General features: G+C 41.5%; 1 protein-coding gene across 6 annotated transcripts in view; it reads right to left on the reverse strand.

Annotated features, from left to right (window-relative positions):
• ssh2a (slingshot protein phosphatase 2a) overlaps positions 1-22,314 on the reverse strand; it is a 154,616-nt gene that overhangs the window by 71,281 nt on the left and 61,021 nt on the right. For 2 of the 6 annotated variants that reach the window (XM_048612552.1, XM_048612551.1), the window contains exon 1: positions 4,876-5,559. The exons of the other annotated variants lie outside the window; for them this stretch is intronic. In XM_048612552.1, the coding sequence (XP_048468509.1) occupies positions 4,876-5,003 (128 nt within the window). In that variant the 5' untranslated portion in view covers positions 5,004-5,559. Of the gene's footprint in view, positions 1-4,875; positions 5,560-22,314 lie in introns of those variants that run through there. 6 annotated transcript variants of the gene reach the window in all.

The raw sequence follows: 22,314 nt of genomic DNA on the forward strand, positions 1-22,314 counted from the left end.
TCAGCCTCTCTGCTCCTATGATGCTGCTTGGCCTGCTGTGTTCATCCAGCCTTGCACCTTGTTACCTTTGATATTAGTTTAGTCAATCACTATGCATGGCTCAGTGTCAAATGTCAAGAAGTGTTTTGGGACATTTTATATTAATGGTACTACATAAATATAAGTTGTTACTGTCAAGAGGATATTTGCCACAGTGAATAAACAATGCTTGTAATTAAGCATATGCACTTACAACACCGGGTTTTAAGAGCCCCTGTTGTAGAAAGGTAATGTCTCCACTTCTGAGCCAGGAGGCTTGTTTCAATGCCACCTTCTCCTGTGTAATAACAGCTCTAAACAGGATGATTAGAAAATATCCAGAACATTGGTGTCACCATGAACTCTGCACAACCTATGCAGAATTTCCCCAATGATGTGTAAGCAGCACAATGGAGGCCAGTCAAAACATACTGCAACACAACAGTTATGCTTCAACAGTTGCTCCCACAGACAGTTCAGATCAGCTTTGAATACAGCAAACCGTTCCAAAATTTATTTTCATTAGAAGTGTTTATTTGGCAATACATTAAAATGAAAAATCAATATAGAAACACTTCCTTGCTAAATCATACAAACATCTTTACAAAACAGGAGAGGAACAGTGACAAATATAGTTGTCAAATAAGACTGAACTTCTGGCCTCCTGGTCAACCTGCAAGGAGGAGAGCGTAGTTCCAAAATCAGTCTTTAAAAGGGGATAAAGATTAAAAATCAATTTCAAGTGTGTGACAAGTTTTCGATGTTTATCCGATACCCTTCACAGATGCCCGCAATTTCAAAGCATGAACTAAAAAAAAAAAACAGGGTCACAGCCATTTTCAATACAATTAAAACCTCGCAACATAACCTGCATCAGTTACTTTTATTCCAAGTATATGCCCTTCTGAGATTACCAGATGCAGAACGAGCTTTCCCTTGTGTGTCAACTGATTTCTCATTTGCAATAGAAGCTGACGTTTAGAGGCCATTCGGCCTATTGAGCCTGTACCAACCCTCCAAAGATTTTCTTTGCCAGACCCATCCCCTCAACCCTATCCTCATAACCCCACATTTACCCTCTTCGTTGCTATATAAAATTCATAAAGTCGAAAAAAATTGAAAAAAGTTAGATGGCTTAATAAAGCTTACCATTTTGATATGTTGGTGCAGATCAAGGCCAGTAAATTGAGACTCAAAGCAAAAAGAACTGGAGGAATTACAGGCATACCAATTCATTTTTGCAAAGTAATCTTGTATAAGCATCAACAAGGATAACAGTGTAAAGCATACCAAATACTGCAGGGTGTAGCATAAAACTAGCATGAGATAAAGTTGCATTTATGCTACATTAATATTTCGAAAGAACAGACCCAAGCTTTCATGAATCGCAGCCAGCTTAATTCTAGTGGGAGGTGGACTTACACAGCAGGTACCATGCATTTGAGAATGTATTGTACAAAAACAGCTAAATCATGAAAATTAAAATTTACCAATGTGGATTGAAACAAGAGAATGAGAGAACCAGAGTTAGCAAGCAAAACAGTCAGAGCACACAAGACAGACAAATCAAAAGATACTTTGCTGAAACACTTCACAGCCAATTAAACACTGAGGTAGAGATAGTAGGAACTGCAGATGCTGGAGACCCTTTTCTGATGAAGGGTCTAGGCCCGAAACGTCAGCCTCTCTGCTCCTATGATGCTGCTTGGCCTGCTGTGTTCATCCAGCCCTGCACCTTGTTGTCTCTAAACACTGAGGTAGTCAGTTTACATTGCAAGCAACAAACAAGTCTGTCAATTTGCACCTAGCCAGATCCCAGTAATTTTAAGGTTGCAGCCTCATGACAAGATAAAGTCGTAGTAAGGGGTTTCTTAAATAAAGTGGTTTTATTTTTAAAAAAATAACACAAGATTTATTTATGTTGACAGAGAAACAGTAGTCAGGCCACAGACTGTGTTTCTTTATATAATATGAAAAGCTGTCAGCTCCAACAGGAAAGAAGCCTGTCCTCGTTTTTCAAGGACCGCAACTTCCCCTCCAGTGGTCAAAAACTCCCTCGACCGTGTCTCTCGCATCTCATCCCTCACAGCTCCTCCCCGCAACAACAACCAAAAAAGAATCCCCCTCATCCTCACGTACCACCCCACCAACCTCCGGATCCAATGCATCATCCTCCAGCACTTCTGCCATCTGCAATCTGACCCCACTACCAAAGATATTTTTCCCTCCCCACCCTTATCTGTTTTCCGGAGGGACCACTCTCTCCATGACTCACTTGTCCGCTCCACACTCCCCACCAGCCCCATCACCCCCGGCACTTTTCCCTGCAACCACAGGAAGTGCTACACCTGCCCCTACACCTCCCCCCTCACACGCATCCCAAGCCCCAAGAAGACCTTCCACATCAAGCAGATGTTCACCTGCACATCTGCTAAAGTGGTATACTGTATTCGCTGTTCCTGATGTGGCCTCCCCTACATCGGGGAAAGCAAGCGGAGGCTTGGAGACCGCTTTGTGGAGAACCTACGCTCGGTTCGCGACAAATGACTGCACCCCCCAGTCATTAACCATTTCAACTTCCCCTCCCACTCCTTGGATGACATGTCCATCCGGGGCCTCCTCCAGTGCCACAACGATGCCACCCGAAAGTTGCAGGAACAGCACCTCATATTTCGCTTGGGAACTCTGCAGCCCAATGGTATCAATGTGGACTTCACAAGCTTCAAAATCTCCCCTCCTCTGACCGCATCCCAAAACCAGCCCAGCTCGTCCCTGCCTCCCTAACCTGTCCGTCCTTCCTCCCACCTATCCACTTCTTCCACCTCAAGCCCAACCCCCACCTCCTACCTACCAGCCTCATCCCATCTCCTTGACCTGTCCGTCCTCCCTGGACTGACCTATCCCCACCCTAACTCCCCACCCTAACTCCCCACCTACACTCACCTTTACTGGCTCCATCCCCACCTCTTTGACCTGTCTGTCTCCTCTACACCTATCTGTTCCTTTATCCATCTTCCATCCGCCTCCCCCTCTTCTCTACTTATTTCAGAGTCCCCTTCCCCTCCCCCATTTCTGAAGAAGGGTCCAGACCCAAAACATCAGCTTTCCTGCTCCTCTGATGCTGCTTGGCCTGTGTTCATCCAGCTCTATACCTTGTTATCTCTCTCTCTCACACTACAGCCTAGATTATGCACGATCTCACACAGTGGCAAGATTGCTACCACCGAGGCAAGGCCCACAACTAAGTCACAAATACAGTGCTTCCCAAATTTTCTCTGACTGGGACTTCATTTTGACCCTTGGAAATTGTCATGACCCTCTCAGGACAGAGGGTACAGGTGGGAGAATGTGGGAGATTCAGAGCAGAATTATACAGCAGCCAATACTGCCTCTGAACTTATGACTCCAAAATTTGACTAGCAGCCCCACTTGGAGTACTAACTCCCAATTTGGGACACCCTGAACAAATGGAACAATTGAAGGTCTGATGACTTTCAGATGAAGTGTGAATCAGTACAAAATTGCCCTCCTAGTAACAATGATACTAAAACATTCAAGAATGCGGCACAGTGGCTCAGTGGTTAGCACTGCTGCCTCACAGCGCCAGGGACCCAGGTTCAATTCCACCCTTGAATGACCGTCTGTGTGGAGTTTGCACATGCTCCCCGTGTTTGCATGGGTATCCTCCAGGTGCTCGGGTTTCCTCCCACAGTCCAAAAGATGTGCAGGTTAGGTGGATTGGCCATGCTAAATTGCCTGTAGTGTCCAGGGTGTGTAATTTAGGTGGATTAGCCATGGAAAATGCAGGGTTAAAGGGCAAGGGTAGGGGGGTGGGTCTGGGTGGGAAGCACTTTGGAGGGGCAGTATGGACTTGTTGGGCTGATTGGCCTGTTCCCACACTGTAGGGATTCTATGATATTATTTCATTTTATCATCAGTTATGAGCTCTTGCAATGTTCTGACTGTATTCTTTCCTCAACCACCAAAAATTAAATGGGAATTGAACTTTGTCCTTTCATTAATTGTGACACCTCTCTAGTACAGATTGGCTAAACACCTACAAAATAACAGTGCTTATGAAGTATTTAAAATGTCTGTGAAAGATTTTGGGAAATCATAAGGGCCTGAAACACATCAATTCTTTGTCACTCAACATTGACTAGTTTTGGACAAGTACTCAGAATATCTGAATTCCACTGCAGGCACATACACCGAAGATTGATTAAAATGTTCACTGGTGAGGGATAGGACAAAAAGTTTCCTCACTTAGCCAGGAAAAGGAAAAGCCAATTCTTCAATCACTCAACTGCTCTGCCTGGCAGATCAATGTAAGAAGCAGCATTAATGCCAAGTGTGCAAATTTTACCCAAATTCAGGACAGCATGGATAGGGAAGCAGAATTTTTATTTAAAAGACAGAGACAGACAGATTATTGATTAGAAAAGGGAGTCAAACGATTTGGGGAGAAGGCAGAACGGGATTGAGAATCATAGCAGCTATGATCAAATGGCAGAGCGGGCTCAATGGGCCAAATGGCCTAATTCTGCTTCTTATTCTGGAAAAACAGATTCAATTTCCCACAACATTGCTCACTCATTAATATTTCATATAATACTTAAGTGAAAAGACATCAATATGATTGCAACATTTACTGCAAGTGTGGAAGAAAGCCAAACCAGCAGATTTGTGTTATTCAACACAGAGATACAAGTTTAATGCTGTAAATAACAGCTCTTTGAAAAAGATGTATAGTGAAAGTACTAAGTTACTAGGTGCTCCATACAGTTAGTACACTCTTTATATGTGGTTGAAATTATTGTACAATATCAAATTACAGTATAGTTTATTTGTACTTACAGAAGGTTGATTTCATTCTGTGAAATAACCGCATTTTCTGAGAAGTAAGGGGTCATCTTCATGCCACAGCAAGAACACCAGCTCCCCACTTCTGCCTTGCCTTCACTTAAGATAGCGTCCAGAGTCATCTAGACATTTAGCTTTGGGTACATATATTTAAAGAGAGCTATCCTTAATTTCACAATGAACCTCAAAAAACGAACCCATTTAAAATGTTAAAATCAAATCCGAGGTCGTTAATGTTTTGTAGAACTGGAGCTCAAATCGGTTGAAGGAGTTAACCTAAAGGACTAGCATACGCCGTCTGGGTGTCGGGGGTGGACCTGATTATTTTGTCCTACGGAGTGCAAGCGAAACTCAAGAGCATGGCTGTCAGATTGTAAAGCGACCAGGTTTTCGGATATCCTCAGCCCTGAGCTGTAGTTCTCATGGTGCTGCCTCTGGCTGTGTGTTGCAGTTCCAACCTGGAAAACGCGTCGAATTCCGGACAAATCACATGGGTCATTGGTTCATTCTGAAGCTTCTTGGAGATTGCATTGGTAGAATCCGTAATTCTTTCTTCCTAATCTATCCGCTCCTGTTCCGCTCTCAGTTATTGTGAGCGTCCCTCGACCGTTGGACAGTGTAGAAAGTCCACACTGATCTCACTATTTATCCGGCTCTGGTTTCCTGGTCAGCTGCTTCACAAAGTGTAGCGCACTTCCTCCACTGAGCTTATCAGACAGCCAAGCGGTGGTGCTGCAACCGTCACACAATCGCAAAAAAACTCGAGAAAAAAAAAGTTGCCCCAATTTCCCAATGTCAGTTTTATCACAAAATGTTCACTTCGAGCCAAAATATAACTTTTTGATTTTTCCAGTACTGTAGTTCCTATGTTATCGGGATAACTGATGTGTAGCTTTTTCCTACGAAAATTCGTGTTTTTATTAGACTAGTACAGTTCAATAGCGTGTAGTTCAAACAAAAAGAGTCTTTGTTCGCCTGACAACATTCCATGAGGGGGAGGAGGACAAATGTCCCATGGAACTTCATTTCCACTTTTTTCTTCAACTCTGCTTGGACATCTAGCTAATGACCCCAAGTGGAGATAACAATCCAAATACCAAATACTAGGAACTGAAACCGGTCCTTACCTCAAATATAAATTTGCTATAGCAAGTAGAATATTCTTACAAAAAGGTTTCTGGCTTTCCTAAAAATTTCGTGAGCAAATATATTGACTGGTGGGGTTATGACTGATAAAAGTAGAGCTTTTGTGTATAATCTGCAAACTGCATTTACTGAGAACACTGATGGAGACTCGCTGCTTACGAATCACTCTGGGAGTACGAGTACTGTGGCAATGGGAGAGTGGCATAGAGGCAGGCGTGGAAACATTGGGAGCTGTAACCACATAACTGCACATAAACAGCTGAGGCCATGCATAGTGCACAGTGACCCCACAGCGAGGCTGATAATTGCAGTAATCTCTCAGTGACGTAGAAGAGCTGAGAGTGGGATTCAGTACCGATGGAAACGTCGAGTGTTCAGTCTTTAGGGGAGCAAGGAACCATCTCATGAGAAAACAAAGATTGCCCACTTGTGCAAGTCGAAAGGAATTTGCCAATTTTGCAATAATTATTGAAGAATCTCATTCCTCTCTATTGCTAGAAAAAAAAACTTGCACCCACATCCTTCTAAACTGCTTACTGCAAAATTTCGACCATGATCTGCTGCCAGAGAGTCAATGCAGTTTCTGAAAAGGTGAATGAAATGGTGTTTTCAGTAAGACAGCTCCAAAAGAATACCAAGAGGACATGGAATTCTATACAATGTTTATTGATCTGGCCAATGTCTTTGTAGCATTGTCAATTGCGAGAGCAATGGGGAAAGACGTTTTGAAAATTACACACAGGCATGCTCCCATTTTTCTTGAATAAGGAAGGTTCTCTGACCCATTCTAAGTCACTATTAGAGTTAAGAGGGGTTGCATTCAAATGTCATCCCTCTTTGGCATGTTTTTCTCCACCGTGCTCTCCAATAGTTCACACAATGGTAATCCTGGCAAATCCTGTAAATCATATTTAGCATGGGTGAGACAACAAGGTGCAGAGCTGGATGAACACAGCAGGCCAAGCAGCATCATAGGAGCAAAGAGGCTGACGTTTCGGGCCTAGACCCTTCATCGGAAATGGGGGAGGGGAAGGGGGTTCTGAAATAAATAGGGAGAGAGGGGAAGGTGGATAGATAGGTGAAGATAGAGGAGAAGATAGGTGGAGAGGAAACAGACAGGTGGAAGAGGTGGGGATGGAGCCAGTAAAGGTGAGTGTAGGTGGGGAGTTAGGGAGGGGATAGGTCAGTCCAGGGAGGACGGACAGGTCAAGGGGGCGGGATGAGGTTAGTAGGTAGGAGATGGGGGTGCGGCTTGAGGTGGGAGGAGGGGATAGGTGGGAGGAAGAACAGGTTAGGGAGGCAGGGACGAGCTGGGCTGGTTTTGGGATGCGGTAGGGGGAGGGGAGATTTTGAAGCTTGTGAAATCCACATTGATACCATTGGGCTGCAGGGTTCCCAAGTGGAATATGAGTTGCTGTTCCTGCAACCTTCTGGTGGCATCGTTGTGGCACTGCAGGAGGCCCAGGATGGACATGTCGTCTGAGGAATGGGAGGGGGAGTTGAAATGGTTCACGACTGGGAGGTGCAGTTGTTTATTGTGAACCAAGCGTAGGTGTTCTGCAAAGCAGTCCCCGAGCCTCCGCTTGGTTTCCCCGATGTAGAGGAGGCCACAACGGGTACAGCGGATGCAGTATACCACATTGGCAGATGTGCAGGTGAACATCTGCTTAATGTGGAAAGTCTTCTTGGGGCCTGGGATGGGGGTGAGGGAGGAGGTATGGGGGCAGGTGTAGCACTTCCTGCGGTTGCAGGGACAAGTGCTGGATGTGGTGGGGCTGGAGGGGAGTGTGGAGCGGACAAGGGAGTCACGGAGAGAGTGGTCCCTCCGGAAAGCAGATAAGGGTGGGGAGGGAAAGATGTCTTTGGTGGTGGGGTCAGATTGCAGATGGTGGAAGTGTCGGAGGATGATGCGTTGGATCTGGAGGTTGGTGGGGTGGTACGTGAGGACGAGGGGGATTCTTTTTTGGTTGTTATTGTGGGGACGGGGTGTGAGGGATGAGTTGCGGGAAATGTGGGAGACACGGTTGAGAGCGTTCTCGACCACCGAGGGTGGGGATGTTGCGGTCCTTGAAAAACGAGGACATCTGAGATGTACGGGAGTGGAATGCCTCATTGTGGGAGCAGATGCAGCGGAGGCGGAGGAATTGGGAATAGGGGATGGCATTTTTGCAGGAAGGTGGGTGGGAAGAGGTGTATTCTAGGTAGCTGTGGGAGTCGGAGGGCTTGAAATGAATATCGGTTTCTAGGTGGTTGCCCGAGATGGAGACAGAGAGGTCCAGGAAGGAGAGAGAGGTATTAGAGATGGTCCAGGTGAACTTAAGGTTGGGGTGGAAGGTGTTGAAGTGGATGAACTGTTCGAGCTCCTCGTGGGAGCACGAGGCGGCGCCGATACAGTCATCAATGTAACGGAGGAAGAGGTGGGGTTTAGGGCCAGTGTAGGTACAGAAGAGGGATTGTTCCCCGTAACCTACAAAGAGGCAGGCATAGCTTGGGCCCATGCGGGTACCCATGGCCACCCCCTTTGTCTGTAGGAAGTGGGAGGAATTGAAAGAGAAGTTGTTGAGGGTGAGGACGAGTTTGGTTAAGCGGATGAGGGTGTCAGTGGAGGGGGACTGGTCGGGCCTGCCGGACAGGAAGAAGCGGAGGGCCTTTAGGCCATCTGTATGGGGAATGCAGGTGTATAGGGACTGGACGTCCATGGTAAAGATGAGGTGTTGGGGACCGGGGAATTGGAAGTTCTGGAGAAGGTGGAGGGCGTGGGTAGTGTCACGGACGTAGGTAGGGAGTTCCTGGACCAAGGGGGAGAAAATGGAGTCCAGATAGTTGGAGATAAGTTCGGTGGGGCAGGAGCAGGCGGAGACAATGGGTCGACCAGGGCATTCAGGTTTGTGGATTTTGGGAAAGAGATAGAAGCGGGCAGTGCGGGGTTGGGGAACGATGAGGTTGGAGGCCGTGGGTGGGAGGTCACCTGAGGTGATGAGGTTGTGGATGGTTTGGGAGATGATGGTTTGGTGCTCGGGGGTGGGGTCATGATCAAGGGGGCAGTAGGAGGTGGTGTCAGAGAGTTGGCGTCTGGCCTCGGCGATGTAGAGGTCAGTGTGCCATACTACAACTGCGCCTCCCTTGTCCGCAGGTTTTATGGTGAGGTTGGGATTGGAGCGGAGGGAGTGGAGGGCTGCACGTTCTGCGGGGGAGAGGTTGGAGTGGGTGAGAGGGGTGAGAAGCTGCTTAACTGGAGGTTTTCTCCAGGCAAAGGCCACCAATGACAAAGTTTACAATTTCCTGTTTCCCAATGACGACGCACCAAATCCAGCTCAGGGCTGGACATCAGTGCGGTATGGATTTACTCCTCTTCGCATGCAATTACTTGAGCCTTACAATTAGCGTGGAAAAAAAAAACTAAATTAACTGCTTCAGCAAAGCCCTATCTTAAGCTAAAAGTTTCAGTCCATGACTAGAATTCTTAGCAGTTCACTTATCTCAGCAACGTACATCTCTCTTGCTCTCAATATCTATACTAATAACCAGACGCACACAAAGAATTGCAAATGCAAGTGTAGGCTTGGTAGATTTTGAATGTATAAGAATAAGTATGCCAATCAGACTGACAGTTTATAGAACAATAGTTCTTTCCACTCTGCTCTACACATAGAAGATTTGGACTGTGTACCAGTATCACACAAAAAAGCTCAAACAATTTCACTTGAGCTACCTTCAGAAGCTTCTAAAAACTCAAATAGCAGAACCAAACACCTGACACTGAGTGCTCCTTAGAACTGGTACACTAAGGATCCAGACCATACTAAGAGAGTCACAGGTGGATGGTCAGGTAGTCAAAATGCTGGCTTATCTAAGTGAATCTCGAGTTTGAGATGTGCTGCCACAGTGGTTAAAGGAAGCATGTGAAGGCTTTACTGAGTGGTTTTGATAATGACTGATTAGTGAGAGGCTTGCTTAGGTTTGCTGCACCTGACAATTAAAAGTGTGACGTCTGAGAACAAGCACATATTTAGAAGCAGGGAGAAAACAAAAGCAGAGGGAATTCCAAGACATCATACTTGTCCAAAACTCAATTACCTACGGTATCCAATCATATTTTAGTAGAACCTTCAGGCAAAATCAGATTTATGAATTACTTTATGTACCAAGTGGTATCTATCAAACATCCCAGGTGATGAACAAGGCTATCTTTGCCCTGAAGGATAAACAAGATTAGACACAGTCCTACTTGGAAGTGCATAAGTGGTATTCAAATAGGTGAGGACTCGACTCGTGCCCAGCAGACTAGCAAGCTGACACATTTGCAGATGCACAAAACGATAAATTAATTTGAGGCGTCCGATTGTGAGGAAATATGAGACTTAACCCCACCATGGAACAATAATTTAGAGGAGAGGTGGGAAGAAGGGAGTTATTTTTAAATTTATTTTTAAAATACAGAAGAGACATAATATAATAGTCTTTATCTTTCCTCCCTCTCAAAGTGACCCAGTTTATAGTCTCCAGCTGGAGTCAAAAAAGTGTTAGGCCTAGAAAGTTAGCAAGTTCCAGTACAGGATTCAAAGCAAGCACTCACACCTGAAATTATGTTATCCATAGTGGATTACAAATCAGACAATACATTTCCAGCAGGAATCATTTGATCACAATCAGGCAGAATATATGCAAGATTTTTCTGTTACCAGAACAGGAACACTGAAACCAAAGGGATTCATTTCTACTGCCTTGGCAAGAATCCAGTAGCTCAGCATATGTGACGTATTTACACGGTGACTGCCCTTCCTGGAATCTTTCTAACTATAAACAAATTCTTAGGAAAAATAAATTGTTAGCAGAAGTAATTTAAGCAGAAATTTGTCACTTGTAGTAGCTTTTAAGATCGTATTTATATAGTAATGAACACAGACGCCTTCAAATGTCAGAAGGGGATGATCATGAACTCTATGAAATGGCAAGCATGGATTTTGACGTTTTACAGGATTTGGGAAATGTTCTTTACAATACTATTCTCATCACAACACAGTTGGATAATCTGCAGAGATCTATAAATCTGCTTTTTTCACCCTGAATGAAATCTCTGGGTCTATGTTGGAGCCCGTCAACTAAAGTTTATTAATTTATTGAGGCTATAATTAGCAATCAGCAGTTCTTCGTCTCCTTAGAATTTCTTGTTCATGGGAATTATTTCAGAACCATGGAAGTTTTCAGCATAGAAAGATCCCATTTTAAACCTGTCTAGTTTGGCACTTTTATGCGTGTTGACTTGCTCTTTTCCCATAATCCTGCTTCTTTTTCTGCATCTTGAGCATATATACTTGACTTCAAAAGTACAATCATCAGTACATCTCAACTAATCCCCATGACAAGAGACTATCCACACTAATTTATCTTAACTTGTATTTTATTCTCTGAATAAAGCCAAGGCTATTTGACAGCCCTAGAGCCACTGGATTAAATTTGCCAAACAGTACGAGGTAGACAGTGATGTTTAATGACAAAAAACAGTTTTACCAGTGGGTTCAAACATGTCAGAGACGTTTGTGCACCAACTGAACTCAGCTAGAAGCAGACAGAGCTTCTAGCTCAGAGCTGGGCTAGCAATTCTACTTCACAGACACCAACACATCAGCTCCAAGATAGGAAATGGAGGAATGGAAAGAGGGTTGCTGAGTGTGTGAATGGAGTGTTATGGGTTGAGAGCGCTCACATTTGTGTTGTTTGTAAGTGAGAAAGAAAGAAAGGAAGGAAGAAACAAACAAACAAACAAACAAAGGGTGGCAAGGCGTGAGGGGTCCATGGAGTTTTCTGTAAATAAGGGAATGCAGAGAGCTTGGCTAAAACCTACATGAGCGCATCAAATAAAAAAAATTCTACAAAGAACTTTAAGAAAGATTTTCATACGTACGATACAACATACCTTGATCAATAATTTAGAAGTTTTCATAATTACATACTGCACACTACTGCACTGCTCTATTTTTACTGGCATCAGTTTTGTTTCCACTGCCTCTCAGTGCACCTCCTATTCCTTTGTGGCCAGTTTCTTGTTAAAGCACTGATTACCTTTGATTGACGGACTCCCAGTCCCCAAATGACAAGCTGGCCACATAGGGCATCGGGCCTGCAGCATATGTTGGCAACAGGCTTTCTTGGAGCTGGGTTAGTTCCAGCAGCCATGCACCTTAACTTGCTTCTATCACCTCTCCACTCATTCTAGTAACCTGTCCTGAAGTCTTTTACAGTACTGTCTCAACATTTTCCTTTTCTTGTAGATTGAATATACATGTTCTACAACATAAATATGGCAATCAAAAGCTTCAAGATGAAGGTTTAGTTATATCGTAACATTGGGCATGCGGACTTTTTATGACAATTACAATTTATGTGATCTTGACATCAAAACAGCTTTAGTCAATGGCATTCAAAAGTAAACTGCTTAGTCAAATAACAAAGAACAGTGAACTTTGAGCCATGAAATAACAAGAAAAATTATAAATGGTTTTGCACAAAAACTGTGATAGAGACTGGCTAGAGCTGAAGCAGATAAATGTGGGGAGTGAGAGATAGTAGGAACTGCAGATGCTGGAGAATCCGAGACAACAAGGTGCAGGGCTGGATGAACACAGCAGGCCAAGCAGCATCACAGGAGCAGAGAGGCTGACGTTTCGGGCCTAGACCCTTCATCAGAAAAAAAATGTGGGGAGTGCCTTTATTTACAAAGTTCTAATCAATAAGTTCAATAAACAAAAGGATGAAAACTAAAGTACAAGTTTCCCCTTTCCCACTGCCAGCACAGTTCTGATTGCTTTGAATAATAATACTACAATTTTAAAAATATAGTTAAGGTCAGATTCAAATAAATCTTTTGAACAATATCAATACATTATTGGCACATTTAATTAGTATAGCCCATTTGTACACAAAGTAACATTAACCCCTTTGCACACTCGGGTAGGTCTTTAGAATTTCCAGAATTGACAGTTCTTTCGCCGAGACATTACACAGATTTATAAGTGTTAAAACAGTTTCTTGGCTTTTGTAGGTTATGCTTCTATCTAATAAAGCCAAGAATCAGGTATGCTTTAATCAGCCTCATCAAACAGTCCGGTCACCTTCAAAGATCTGTGTCTGTGAAACCCTAGATCTCTGCTCCTGAACCACTTTCAAAATCATACCATTAATGTATATTGCTGTATCTCATTTTAATTTCAAAAAGTTTACATTTCCCTTCACACTTTATACTTCTCTCCATTAAATTTAACTGCCATTTATCTTTCCATTTCACCAGTTCAGCCATGTACTTCTGTAGTCTGCTACTATTCCCCTCACTCTACTTCATTTGCAAGATTTGTGTCATCATCTGCAAACTTTGACATTATCCCCTCTATGTCCACAACCTGGTGATCAATATGTATTGAAAAGAATAGTGGTCCCATACTGACCCACTGTATATTATCTCTGGTCTGATAAACAATAATCCACCATTATCCGTTGTTTTGTGTCTCTGAGCTAATTTTGTATCCATGCTGTTACTATTCCTTTAATCTCACAATTTAATTTTGTTAACAAGCCTATGAGTTGACACTAAACTAAATACCATCCATATAAAAAATATCAAGAGTAGAGTCCAATTGTTTCTCTATGGCAATTAATTACCTTACTATAGCCAAATAGATGACATGGAAGGAGGCTATTGAGTTAATCCCACACTAAGTGGATTATCAGAAATTTAATGGGATCAGTGAAGTTAACATGATGGCTGCAAGAACAGATCAGAGAGTGGACGTGATGAAAAGTAACCTATTTCCTGACTGCCCAATGCCTGTCCAAAACATTTACAAAGAAACAAATCAGAAACGTATGGTATAGTCTCCACTTGCATGAGGAGTATGGCTCTAACAACACTCAAGAAGCTGGGCAATTCAAGTTTTAAGCTGTTCACTTCATTAGCCATCCAAATTTAAACAGTCTCTTCTTCTACCACTTCTCCTTCTAACAAATGATATTAAGACCTTGGAAAGTCTGCAGATGAAACTTACCAGAATGGCATCATGGATACATGATGAGAGTTCCAAGGAGTTTAGAAAAGCTGGAATCATTATCCTTAGGGGTTAAATAATTTGAATTCATCTATTAAATAATTAATGACTAATGTTCAGAGAAAGTAAGAATAATCTGCTCCAGTGGCAGCACGGTCAACCAGATGACACAGATTTAAGACAAATAAAGTAAGGAACGTTTAAAAAAAACACAGCAAGTTGTTAGAACCTAAAATGTGTTCCTGATATGAACTTGGGATTTCATGGACAACTGGTATATACAAACATTAGACCATAATAGAAAGCAAACAGGAACATGTTTTAATGGATTATAGGGCAAGATGGAGTAAGAGATCTTTAGGCCCTCATGTCTCATACTAACTATAAGACGTAACAACCACTTTCCTCTAAAATGGGTGATGGAAACAGATTCAGTAATAACTTTCAAAAGGGAAACTGGACAAATCCACGGAAAGGAAAAACAGAAATGTGGGGAAAGAGCAGGGGAGTGGTATTATTTTGTTTTCTGTTTTTTGAAGGGTTAGCATAGATACAATGAGCAATGGTTTCCTCCCGAGTTGTATGATTCTCAGTGCTTGGGTTTTTCCAGTCTCTTCTGTTTTCAACTTCTGATTTGCAGCATCTGTAGCGTTTTCTTTTTATTCAATCCCTGATCTCTATGGAGTTAGGCAAGCACCTAAAGGTTATGGAATTGATTTTAATGATTCTTGGGGTGGGGGCAGGGAGGGGAAAGAGGAGGGCTAGAAGTCAGAATTCCCATTCCTACTGGAGATGGTCTATATGCAGACATTAGATGGAGCAAAATGAATCTTGATGATGATGCTCACCCTATCCCTGGGCAATTTATCATTCTATACCTATATCTGGGCTCATAAAGATGAACCAGCTATGTGAAGTACCAGGGAATTGCTGATGCTTAAAGACCTGGATCGCAGTATAAATCAATACTTTCAATTAACATGAGGGAAAGGGAGATGCAAGAATCAAAACTGTGAACTTCCTCACCTTAATTAAATTAAAAAGTAAATTCACTAGAAATAAATTAAATTGTTTTTCATGCTTGATGGGAGTCCATCATAAAGACAGTGTTGTTGCCTTCTGTACTTTTGACTGGTATTTTCTTCAAGGTTAGTTCCTTACTGAGAATAGAATCAGTGAATGTACCCTCACATTTTAACAAAAAGAAGCAGATTTCTTCTTTACTATAAAACATTAACACTCAGAATTATGTCATTATTAAACAAACTCACTTAAGAGATTTTTGTGATAAAGGCAATTCTGTGGAGAAATGTGATCAACTTGGGTTAGGATGAAATGGAATGGCTTTCCGTTTGCCATGTTTTTGATATGATGAAATCTACACTTTGATATTCATTTTCAGCTACATAGCATGATATCAATAGGCTTAACATAGTTTTTATTAAGCAATAGGGTCATGCAACATTAACATTTGTACATCAAGTATTCTAGAGCAGGATATTATGTAGGCTTCATGATGACGACATTTCCTGTGTGAGGAGAAAAGTAAAGCTCAACATCAATATGCTTGTAACAAGGAAGGAAGGATGGGGTCAAGAACTCCATGTACTCTTCCAAAACACACAAAATTTAAAATTAACTGATTATTTTGGTCAATATGTACACTTTGGATTGGAGAAGTCTGATTCCTGATGAATTCATGAAGTAGTGTCATAGTAATGGTACACCTGAAGGCTTTTGACAATAGTATCCATACTACAATTTAGTTGAAATTAGTGGAGAAATTTGAATACTAGATAAAAGGTTGACAAGCAGGGCATTGACATACAAGACCATTAAAAAAAAGAACAAGATGAGACTATTCGGCCCCTTAAGCCTGCTCCGCCATTCAATAGAATCATGGCTGATCTGTGACTCCTAAATGCTATGTTCCTGTTCTTACCACATAATCATAGATTCTTGATCAGCAGGGGAATCAATCTCAGCCTTAAATATACATAAGGACTCCGCCCTCAGTTCTCTTTGGCAAGGAGTTCGCAAGACACACAACCCTCAGAAGAAATTCCTCCTCCTCGCAGTCTTAAATTGGCACCACTTAATTCTAGGACTGCGCCCACTGGTCTTAGATACTTCCAGGAAGGGAAGCCACTTAAGAATCCTATTGTTTCAAAGAGTTTGTCTCTCATTCTTCTAAAATCCAGTAAGTAGAGTCCCAACCTGTTGAGCCTTTGCTCATTAGATAATCCCTCCATAATGGGGATCATCCTAGTGAACTTTCTCTGAACTGCCTCCAACGAAATAGTATCCTTCCTTAAATAAGAGGACTAAAACTGCTCCCAACACTGCAGACATGATCTCACTGGCACATTGTACAGATGTACAAAGACATCTCTACTCTTATACTCCAATCGCTTAGAAACAAGGGCCAACATTCCATTAATGTTCCTGATTGCAGATTTTTTGCATCAGAAATCAGGAATCAACTTATTTGGGGAGCAGGGTTCTTGGGTTTTAACTGGCCACTTTAAATATCTGCCATTGTTTTTCAACCATCTTTTGCTAAATACTAAACTTTCTCAGTCCAGTCCAGCCAACTCTGCCCTCATCTAATGTAATCACACTTAATTTTCGCAGAGTTCCATGAGACCATAAAATACAAGCGCTGAATTAGGTCATTCAGCCCACTGAGTCCACCACATGGCCGAGCTGTTTCTCAACTCCATTCTCCTGTCTTTTCCCCATAACCCTTGATCCCCTTACTAATCAAGAACCTCTGTATTAAATACACTCAATGACTTAGTCTCCACAGTCCTCCGCGACAATGAGCCCCACAGATTCATGACCCTCTTGCTGAAGAAATTCCTCATCTCGCTTCTAAAAGATCACCCCTTTACTCTAAGGCAGTGCGCTCAGGTTCCAGTCTCTCCTACTGGGGGCAACATCTTCTCCATGTCCACTTTACGCTGGCCTTTCAATATTCTAAGTTTCAATGAGATGCCCCCCTCATCTTTCTAAGCTTAACCGAGTACAGACCCAGAGTACTCAACTATTCCTCATATGGTAAGCCCTTCATCCCGGGGAAGATTCTTGTAAAGCTCCTCTTGACCCTTTCCGATGCCAGTACATTCTTCCTTAGATATAGAGCCCAAAACTGCTCACAATATTCTAAATGTGGTGTGACCACAGTCTTATATAGCCTTGGCAGAACATCTCTGTTCTTGTATTCTAGCCCACTCGAAATGAATGCTAACTTTGTTTTTGCCTTCCTAACTGCCAGCTGAACCTATATGTTAGCCTTAAGAGAATCCTGAACTAGAACTCCCAAGTCCCTTGTGCTTCAGAATTCTAAAGCCTTTCCCCATTTAGTAAATAATCTAAGTGCATAACCTCACACTTTCCCACAGTTGTATTCTATTTGGCACTTCTTTGCCCACTCTCCTAGCCTGTCCAAGTTCTTCTACAGCCTCCCCACTTCCTCAACACTACTAGTCTCTCCACCCATTTGTGGTATTTGCAAACTTAGCCACAACGCCCTTAGTTCCTTTGTCCAGATACTTAATGTATAGCGTGATTAGTTGTGGTCCCAATACTGCAGAAAGCCAATAGTTACTGGCTGCTATCTTGAAAAAAAAAAAGACTCCTTTATCCTTGCTCTCTGCTGGTGTCAGTCAGCTAATCCTCGATCCATGCCAGTACCCTGCCCTGAACACCATGGGCCCTTAGCTTATTTAGCAACCTCTCTTAACATACCTTGTCAAAGGCCTTCTTGGAAATTCAATTAGATCATGTCCTTGGCTCTTATCTGTCTAACTTGCTCATTACCTCAAAAGAATTCTAACAGATTTGTCAAGTACCTTCCCTTGAGGAAGCTGTGTTGACTCAGCCTTATTTTACCACGCAATTCCAAGTACTCCATAATCTCAACCCTAATAATGTACTCTAAAATCTTATCAATGACCAAGGTCAGGCAACTGGCATACAATTTCTTGTCTTCTGCCTCACTCCTTTCTTAGGCAGGCTTTCATATTGGCCATTTTCCAGTCTTCTAGGACACTCACTGGCTGCAGTGATTCATGCAAGGTCACCACAAATGCTTCCACAATCCTGTCAGCTATCTCCTTCAAAACTCTGGGGTGTAGTTCATCTGGTCCAGGTGATTTATTTCACCTTCAGATCTTTCAGCCTCCCCAGCACCTCCTTCTTACTAAGGGCTGCTACACACACCTCTGTCCCCTGACTCTCAAAGTTCTGATATGCCACTGATGTCTTCTACCATGAAAGACTGATGCAAACTACCTGTTCAGTTCTTCTGTCATTTCTTTGTTCTCCATTACTATTTCTCCAGCTTCATTTTCCAGGGTCAAATGTCCACTCTTGCCTCTCTCTTACCTCGAAGATGGAAAAGTTGTTAAACAAAGATTTTTGTAAAAACACCCTATGCATCTCTGCTCTTGCCTACCCTCTTTAAAATCATGCAAATTAATCACCAATTGTATTTTCATATTCTGAAAATGAAAATATACTAAATCACACTTTAGTATGTTGATTTGCATTTGCCATACAGGTATGTCTGCCAATTACAGTATCCTGTCTAACTCTCACATCAGTATTTATTTTCATTTCCTTTTTCAATCTCCCCTTCCTCAGACCTCCCAATTGATATTCTACAAGGCATCCTCCACCGTAAAGGAGTAAGAGCTCAATGTGATGCATGAGGTAGTTCAAGTCAAGGAAAATAAAATGATTAACAATTGAACTGCAAGTGATTCAGCACAGCATACATCTAAGAACATGGAATTAGAAACAAGTCTACTGGCGTTAATGCCTTGTTCCTTTCAGACCACATAATTAATTCCTTCCGTATAGAAGGATAATTAATTTACTGCAGATTGTAATAATAGCCAACTTAAACAACAAACTTATATTTATTTTTCTGAAGAAGGGCCTAGGCCCAAAACGTCAGCTTTCCTGCTCGGCCTGCTGTGTTCATCCAGCTCTGCACCTTGTTATAACAAACTTATACCGTCAGGTTACAATTGCACTGAAGTCAAGAGACAGGACAGTGAATTTCTACTTTCTCAAAAGTTTAAAACCTGTCTGGTTCAGTTCATATAATAGCCAAAATTTGGTTTAAATGTGGAATGGGGGAGAAAAGAGAAAATTGAAAGCAATGAGCAGTGTGCAGAAAGGACATTCTATTGTCAAATCAATGCAACTGCTCCTCTGGTTGCTGTACAGGTGTTAAAATTTGCTTCAATGGGAAAAATTTAATCTAGGGTTCTTTCTACCAATTAGTTATTTTCCAGCATCCTTGCTGGAAAAGGGACCTGGAAAGATCTATCTACACACGGGAATGGTGTTTCTTTCGTCTTCTGAAAGAGTTCAGATTTAGGGGCTCTGTTTTAAAATTATGGAATTGCCCTTTTAGGACCAAGAAGAAGAATTGTTTTCTGTCAGAGGGCCATGCCACAGCATCTGTGAATATTTTAAGGTAAAAGGTGGGTAGATTCTTGTTAGGCAAGAGAATCAATAGTTATCGGAGGTAGAAGGGAGAAAGGAACTTGAAACAAATTGTTTTGAATGATAGAGCAGACTTGAAAGGCTGAATGGCCTACTTCTGCTCTTAATTCATCTGATTATACTGCAAATCTTAATGAATCAATTCACATCATTAGAAAATGAAGAATGATAAATAGAGCAAATTTGGGTATAATGGCACTTCACATGTTCTTGTGAAATCCACCACAACTACAATTAGTTTATACATCACCTTTGGAATTGTCAAATTATCTTTGCAAAGAAATAATCAAAAAATTAAACTTGACTCATTCAATTATTGCTGTATTAAATCTCCAAAACCAGGTGAATCACCTATGGTTTTACTACTTACGTTAAAGCCCTGTCAGCATAGAGATCACAAACTACTTGTTTCTTTGCATGGGCAACAGATGATTATTGCCTGTTTGTGAAATAACTTATTTGTCTCATGGACTTTTTCTTTTGGTGCAATATAGCTAGATAGTATTTAAAAAGTTGCCTTCAAATAATACAGATGAACTTCTACGACACTCTCAATTTACAACAAAACTTCATTAAGTGCCCATTTTAGAAGCAAAACACATTTACTCTCTTTACCAAGCAGTGCTGGTAGACAGTACAGTTATAATTATGAGATACCTTAATTCAAATTCAACCATGGTTAAGACAGCAAGCCTCAGTGTTTTCCAATGTTATTCCAGTCTAATTGGCAGCATCTTCAGGAGATCAGCATGTGCATAATAACACGGAAATCCAGAAAGTGTTATCATGGAGCCTACAGTCCTCCAGAGTGCATTATGCAGTTACCCACAAATTGGTTCTTTTAGTTTCCATCTTAATACAACCATAAATTAATTTTCAGTTATTGAAATAAATGTTTTCACTTCCTGGTTTGTCGTGCATGATTATTTCAGTGATTTGAGTAAGGACTCACATGCTATCATCATTGCCACTGGATGCTAAGGCATTTCCTTGATGTGACAAGATTTAAACTGCCATTAAGACAAGGGGATAGCATGTCACAGAAATCACTAGATCTTAATAGGCATATTTTTGAGGTTAGCAGTACTTCTTTGCCAATGATCACAAAATCCAGGTCATAATTTAAATGGAATTGTTATCTTAACCCGAGCTTGGTAGGTGAACATTTTGAGCAGAGTTGGACCACTTGAGTCATCAGCTCTTCAAACCAGATTTTTAAAGGTGATTGCAAAAGCTGCTCTGTTTTTGTGTTACAGCAGACTTTGTGTAAGTTTAGTTGACTGTATAGAGTGTACAGCAGGCCATTATTTTTATCAACGTGAAACCAGTTTAAGACTTATGTTTATGAGGAACACATAACTGAGTTTACAATGACAGCTATTCAAGACAGCCCATGCTTTACTCCAAATTACATATTCAAACACATGCCTGTGCTAGAAATCGACAAAAAGCAATGTATATAGATGTTGGAAATCAAACAAAAACTGAAAATGCTGGAAACACTTAACAGGTCAGTTAGCATTTGTGGAGAAGCTAGATCCTGAAATGCTAACTTATTTGTTCACTGAAGATGCTGACTGGCAATCTAATAAAATAGACTAGTGGGAAAGAAATAATCATTCTATTGCTTTTCCTAAGACCATGTAAGGACTGAATCAAAATATTTAAAAGCACATCAAGTAAAATTTTGAACAGCTGAGTGGATTTATTTTCAGTATTTACATTGTTAATTAAATGTAATCCAAGACAGTTGCTAGAGGTAGATCAGTATTCAAATCCATTCAGGTAGATTTCATGCGACTTGTGATCAAATATAAACAGTGCAGTTCATTAACATCACGTTCCCTCTTAAGAATTTGGAGTCTTCAACGTGTGTGTCAGTCAGAAAGTGTATACTTTTTAGAACTGTTGGGTGACAAGGACAGGACAAGTAGTAGAAGGACAACATGAAGACATAAAAGTATTTCAAAAAGGTTCAGAGAATTTGGGAGCCACTCCTTACCGCTTTATGTAAGACAGCAGCAAGAGAATTTAAGGATGAAACAATGAACTTTCTTTCACTGCTATAAAATTATATGCAAAAATGGTGTCAATAAAAACTTTAAGCCTGAAGGAACCAAAGAAAAAGAATTGGCATTTGGACACACCTCTTAGAAACGTTCGACACAGAGTGTCATGATTGTTGTGTGGAGCTATAAGCCATAGGTGCATTTATTTTTTCCAATTAGAGAGCACATAGCCACCCCAGATGACTGGTTATGGAAAGCACGACATCAAATTCTGAAGACTTAGAAATAGGGAGAGTAGGAGGGGCTAATTTTGTGGAGAACTATAAACAACCTCGGAAGGACCTAGGTGGTTAGTAGACGGAGCAAGTGATTGCTGGTTATTTTTTAAATATATGATAAGTGAATTTTGTGAAATAATAAAGATCAGATGCACACTGAATTACAAGACCTGAAAAGGAACAGAAACCTCTTTATAATACTTTAGAAATGAGAACAAATTGCTAAGGTTAAAACACACAGGATCTGAGGTTTTATAAACAGGTGCGGGGAGGACAAAAGAAAGCAGACATAATGAATCTATAAAAAGCAGTTGGAATACTATGTTGAGTTTACAGATTCCTATTTTGGGAATTATATCAAGTCAACGGAGACAGCAGAGAAAAGGATCACTACAAAGATACAAATGATGTGAAACTATAGTTAAGAAGCTTATCGCCTAG

This window comes from Rhincodon typus, chromosome 26, assembly GCF_021869965.1.
Source record: "Rhincodon typus isolate 14 chromosome 26, sRhiTyp1.1, whole genome shotgun sequence".
NCBI lineage: Eukaryota > Metazoa > Chordata > Chondrichthyes > Orectolobiformes > Rhincodontidae > Rhincodon > Rhincodon typus.